Source organism: Triticum dicoccoides, chromosome 5A (assembly GCF_002162155.2).
Source record: "Triticum dicoccoides isolate Atlit2015 ecotype Zavitan chromosome 5A, WEW_v2.0, whole genome shotgun sequence".
NCBI classification, from domain to species: domain Eukaryota; kingdom Viridiplantae; phylum Streptophyta; class Magnoliopsida; order Poales; family Poaceae; genus Triticum; species Triticum dicoccoides.
Window position 1 is genome coordinate 703,662,798 of NC_041388.1, and position 6,286 is coordinate 703,669,083.

A 6,286-nucleotide genomic window follows, 5' to 3' on the forward strand; every position below is an offset into this window, starting at 1 on the left:
GAAGGAATGGATGGGCCCAACAGCCAGCTGGCCAACCGAAGCGGGCTTTCACTCTGACCGGCCCACAAAGCCAGCGTGGCCCATGCGACCAGGTCCGTTCCGTCCTACAAACTCCGCACCCCTCTGCTCTCTTCTTCCATAACCGCCGCGCCGTAGCGTAGCTTCCCTCCTCTCTCCTCCTCCTCCTCCTCCGCTCCAGGGGCCTCGCCGTCGCCGTCGCCGACGCCGACGCCGGCCGAAGTGAAGCGCCGCCCGCGCTCCACGGGTAAGCCCCGCCGCACCCCCCACCAAATGCATGTGAAACCCCTCCGCCGCTCGCTCGCGCCGCGCCCCCTACCCCAGAGCGCGCGCGACCGCTACCGCTCGGCTCGCTCGAGAAGCCCTAGTCGTCGGCGGTGGCGGAGGCGAGGCTTCTCGCGCCAGACGCAGCGGCGCAACCCCTGTGCACCTCTCGCTCGCTCGCTCGCTCTTCCCCGACCAGAGCGCGCGCGCGCTCGACTGCTCTGCTCGGCTCGAGAGGCCGTACCCTAGTCTAGTCGGCGGTTCCGCGCGCGGCATCCGCGGCGGCGGAACCCCTGTGCTTGTCTCTCTCTCGCTCTTCTCCGACGAGGGCGCGTCGGTAATTTCCTGCTTCTGTTGCTGATCGATTTCATTTCCCTGCCTCTCGCTGATGAACAGGGCGTGCGGCTGATCCACCGATGGCCGCCAACGAGGGAGACGGGACCGGAGCGGGCGCGGCGCCCACCGTCGTCGGGCTGGCGCTCGGCGGCTCTAAATCCAGCGCCTACGTCCTCCAGTGGGCGCTCGCCAACTTCGCCAGGGACGACGCGCCTCCCGCCTTCAAGCTCATCCACGTCCTCACCCCGGTCCTGGCCGTGCCCACGCCAAGTACGCACGCTGCACCTCTGCACGCCCCGCTCCTTCTTACCTCGTCGCTTCCGCCCGCTTGAGTTGCTTCCGCTACATGCTCACCATCTGTTTGTGCCTGTGCCTGTGTGCGGCTTGCCTTCAGTGGGGGGCCGCCTCCCGATTGATGAAGTCAAGTCCACCGTCCTCGACGACTATCTCGGGAAAAAGTGGATCAAGAAGCAGCAAATGCTGTTCCGCTGCAAAGACACATGTGATGAAAACAAGGTGGTTTCAGTTAGCAACTACTCCATTTCCGTTTCATGTTCTAGACTGAATCTGAATGAATTCATGAATGAATGGATGGATCGACCCCCTTGTATGTTGCTTGGATTTATCTGTTTACTTAATTGGATCAGGTTGGCTTGCCTTAACAAGTACTACTCCATTTCCATTTCCTATTCTGGACTGACTGAATGAATCCATCATCCCCTTTGTCTGTTGGTTGAATTTATTTGTTTACTTATTACTAGGCCCAGGTTGGCTTGCCTTAACAAGGAGCATGTTTCCACTTCCTATTCTAGACTGACTGAATGAATGCATCAACCCCTTTGTCTGCTGGTTGAATTTATTTCTAAAGCACATCTAGATGTGCCATAAGTATTGCACATCTAAGTCATATGCCATTGATCTTACATTGAGATTCGTGTGAATATTTTCTTTCTCTTTTTTCTTTTTCTCTTTATGCTTGATTCACTCACTTAGATGTGCAATAACTAGAGCACATCTAGATTATTTGTTTACTCACTAGTCACAGGTTGATTTGCCTTAACAAGGAGCATGTTTCCATTTCCTATTCTAGACTGACTGACTGAATGCATCAACCCCTTGTCTGTTGGTTGAATTGATTTCTTTACTTTCTTGGCTCAGGTTGAATCTCTCCGTAAAGAAATATAAGAGCGTTTAGATCTAAAGTAGTTATCTAAACGCTCTTATATTTGTTTACAGAGGGAGTACTTGCTAATTCAAATGCATGTGGGTTGGATTTAATTGTTTACTTAATTGGCTAAGGTTGACTTGACTCAACAAGTAGTCCGTTTCCATTTCATATTCTACACTGAATGAATGCATCAACCCCTTGTCTGTTGGTTGAATTTATTTGCTTGCTTACTTGGCACAGGTTGACTTGCCTTAACAAGCACATCTCCATTTCCTATTATAGGCTGACTGGATGAATCAACCCCTTTTCTGTTGGTTGAATTAATTTGTTTACTTACTCGGCCCAGGTTGAAGCTCAAGTACTGCTTGTTGAGGGTAACGATGTCGCGGATACCATTTCCAGTCTTGTTTCTCAGTACCAGATACAGATCCTCGTTGTCGGTAACTCTTCCAGCATGATCCCGTTCACTAGGTAGCTCCTCATACTCATACTCATACCTGTACTGTACTAATTCGTGGTGAATAATAATTATTGTGCATGCTCCTGTTGATCATTGGATGATATATGTCTTATAGGATGTCCAGTGTAACTAGGACGTCCTCCAAAATCTGCAAGAGTGTCCCCAGCTTTTGCACAGCATATGTTGTTTCAAAGGATGGATTGTCTTCAGTTTATGCTTCTGAATCAGAAAGTGGCTCGCCCTCTGGCTCTCTAGTACCAAAAGGCAACTCCGGGAGCTCCGAGACCGAAGAATTTATAGATTCCTCAATATCAGGTAAGGCCCCATAGTCGTCAAGCTACCATCAAATATTTCTCACGTATTGTTCCCTTCCTGTGCATCTTTGGCGTGCAGTATATTCCTTCGCATTTCTCATTGCTGCTGGAACTGTGAAACTGCAGCAAGCTTGCATGAAGACATAAGCCTATTATTGTTTCTAATACTTGGCTTAAAAGTATAATATCAAATGCAAAGATAGACAAGTTGGAGTTGCTTATTTCCCCTTCTCATCATCTGAATGTTACCTGTTCCCTTGTCTCGTCAGATTTGGATGACAGTTCAGGGCGGGGCGTGCCACGCTCCAACTTGGCATCAGAGAACCTTGAAAGTATTTCTTCTGTTGAAGGTTTTAATCTATATGATTATATCACTGGAAATGAATCAGTATATGCCAACAAGGACAGAAAAATTACCCCATGCACTGGTGCTCAAAGCTCTATATCAAGTCAATCTCAGGGTTCAGACAAGGTGCCAACAAAAGAAAGTTCACTGCTGGGATTCATGCTTTCAGACAACAAGGTTGGTGGTGCAATTTCTTGGTTATTGACAGGATTTTAATTATATGAACATCTTCATTGAAACTATATTTACACATCCAACACATAGCTTTTGTTTTGGTTAATTGCAGGGTTCGGGCAAGGTGCCAACAAAAGAAAATTCACTGCTGGGATTAATGCTTTCAGAGAACAAGGTTAGTGGTGCAATTTCTTGGTTATTGACAGGATTTTAATTATATGAACGTCTTCATTGAAACTATATTTACACGTCCAACCCATAGCTTTTGTTTTGATTTTTTTCCCAGATAACATTTAACATATTAAAGATTCCCAGTTTTTTCGCTAACTTTGCCACAGTAGTTTGTTTTCCTCCAATCCGATTGGTAATGAGTTACTATGGAGTTCGCACGTGCCTTATGGATCTTGAATTATTATAGATGCATTCCTTAATTAGGCTATTATAGATGCATTCCTTAATTAGGCTATTATAGATGCATTCCTTAATTAGCCAAATTTACTGTTGCGCTGGAAAAAGATGTGAATGGAATATGGTATGTTTTGTGGATTGCACTCTAACTCTGCTCTGCTCTCATAACCTGTGCCAATGCAGGATGATATCAGTGCAGAGCTTGAAAAGCTGAAGCTTGAACTGGGACATATACAGGGAGCATATAAACTCGTTCAGGATGAGTCTGTCGATGCATCTCATCAGGCAAGTCAGTGGTTTGGCTGCTGTTAAAAAAGGGTGAATTTACCAATTCAGCACAAATGATTAAATCATCTTGCCTCTGATCCTTATTGATGTCGATCAGGTGAATGAATTAGCTGCCAGGCGCATGGAAGTGGAAGCTCAGTTAAGTGAGATACAGGCCAGGGTGGATAAGGCCAATGACGATGTACAGGAACAGATGGCGCAGAGACTCCTCGCAGAGGAGGCAGCAACCCAAGTAAAGGATCTTGTGAGGGCGGAGGTTATGCAGAAAAATAGGCTGCTGGCAAAGGCATCCAAGGACGCTGATAGGAAGGCGAGGCTGGAGAAGCTCCTTGTGCTTCAAGGCGACTCGTACTCGACGTTCACTTGGGAAGAGATTGATAACGCTACAGCATCATTCTCAGAGTCACTCAAGATCGGAACTGGGTCTAATGGGACTGTATACAAGGGCCATCTCAACCACTTGGATGTAGCGATAAAGGTCCTTCATTCTAATGACACCTCCAGTACCAAGCATTTCAATCAAGAGGTACGTATTGGCTGAATTCATTCTGTGCTTCTTCTTCTTCTTCTTCTTCTTCTTCTGGTGAGATGTTTGTTTATTAGGCAGCACTGTGTGTGTTTTTAATGGCATTTTCATCATGACACAGTGAAGCAGATAGGGTCCCATCTTGAGAATTTTTATGTCAAGTTATTAAGTGACAATGTTCAAAAAAAGTTGATGCAAGTGCCTGTTTCTGCAGCTTGAGGTTCTGAGCAGGATACGCCACCCACACTTGCTGGTGCTCCTGGGAGCCTGTCCGGACAAGGGCTGCTTGGTGTACGAGTACATGGAGAACGGCAGCCTTGCGGATCGTCTGCAGCGCAGAAAGGGCACACCAGCGATCCCATGGGTTGATCGCTTCCGCATTGCCTGGGAAATTGCTTCAGCCCTGGTGTTCCTGCACAGCACAAAGCCCAGCCCAATCATCCACCGTGACCTGAAGCCTGAAAACGTCCTCCTCGACAGAAACCTAGTGAGCAAGATTGGTGACGTGGGCCTGTCAACCCTGATGCCACAGAAGGAGACTCTGTCAAACCGCACGGTGTACAAGAGGACCGGTCTGGCGGGCACACTGTTTTACCTGGACCCGGAGTACCAGAGAAGCGGGCAGGTGTCGGTGAAGTCGGACACGTACGCGCTTGGCATGGTGATCCTTGAGCTGCTGACGGCCAAGTCACCGATCGGACTACCTGAGCTGGTGGAGCGAGCAGTGGAAGACGGCCAGATTACTGATGTCTTGGACAAGAGTGCAGGGGACTGGCCCGTGAAAGAAGCGCATGAACTTGCCCAGCTAGGGCTAAAGTGTTTGGAGATGCGGAGCAAGGACCGGCCTGACCTCAAGAGCGTGGTGGCGGTGGATCTGGAACGGCTGAAGCATGGCACGGCCGTGCCAGGCTTGGCCGGACCGCCCAGCCACTTCATGTGCCCAATACTCAAGGTACGTTTTCTAGACTAGATTTATGAATGTGGCAGTTTGTGTGATACAGTAGATAGACAGGCTGATCATTTTTGGTGCATGCACGTGTGATTAATACAGTACCTGTGTGTGTGTGTGGGGTTGGTGCAGAAGGTGATGCAGAACCCGTGCCTGGCGGCGGACGGGTACTCGTACGAGCGCGACGCGATGGAGATGTGGCTGTGCGACCAGAACACGTCGCCGGTGACCAAGGCGCGGCTGCGTGACAAGAAGCTGGTGCCTAACCTGTCTCTTATGAGCGCCATCGCGAGCTGGATGGCCCAGGGGGGGAGGCCCCTGATGGAGTGAGGCTCATGGTAAATACGTACTATGCTAGTCTAACAGAGTGCTGCACATATCATCGGGGCTTGGTTGGGTTTGGGTTGGGAGACAAGGTTTATGCCAGGTATAGAAGAGAGCAGAGAGTGGGCTTTTGTGTGTCCGTTCTTTGGTACCAACTGCTTCTGCGTAACGTCAAGGAGCGATTTTGCTGCAACCATACTTGTGTTGGTTATCATACCACTACTACTAGGTAAGTACTATAGAACACTAGTAGAGATGTCCAGGACCAGGAGAGGAGAGGAGAGGAAACCCTGAGTTGAGTTGGTCTAAATAGAATACGGAAAATTTTGGTTGGATCGGATCGGATTGGATTGGATGGATGCCGAGGTTATGCTGTGCTAATGTCTCTGGCATTGATTGAAACTTGGAGGATATATGGCTTTGTCGTCGTTGTTGGCCTTGTGCTGTGAAGCCCTGCAGATTGAGATGACAGGAATGGAATGTGGATATCGTCTTGGGTGCAGTTTTTTTTTTGGAGCATAATCAGACTTTATTTCTCAAATAACTGTCATATCATTTACAAGATGGTGAGAAATAAAGCCAGGGATGATAGCATCCCAAGAACTACAGAATTCGATCTAAAAGACTGTTTTGCTAACTCATTAGCCACTTGGTTTGCTTCTCTGAAACAATGCTTGAACGTGATCTTTGCAAAGTCGATGGAGAGTTGCT

General features: G+C 48.4%; 1 protein-coding gene across 1 annotated transcript; it reads left to right on the plus strand.

The window, feature by feature from the left end:
• The first annotated feature begins 691 nt into the window (after positions 1-691).
• LOC119304322 (U-box domain-containing protein 52-like) lies at positions 692-6,066 on the plus strand. The gene is made up of 10 exons (XM_037581499.1): positions 692-888; positions 1,013-1,134; positions 2,133-2,257; positions 2,362-2,561; positions 2,830-3,083; positions 3,193-3,255; positions 3,672-3,773; positions 3,874-4,302; positions 4,517-5,254; positions 5,384-6,066. Exons 1-10 carry the CDS (start codon positions 699-701, stop codon positions 5,579-5,581), a joined length of 2,421 nt encoding a protein of 806 aa, XP_037437396.1. The 5' UTR covers positions 692-698; the 3' UTR covers positions 5,582-6,066.
• Positions 6,067-6,286: the final 220 nt, after the last annotated feature.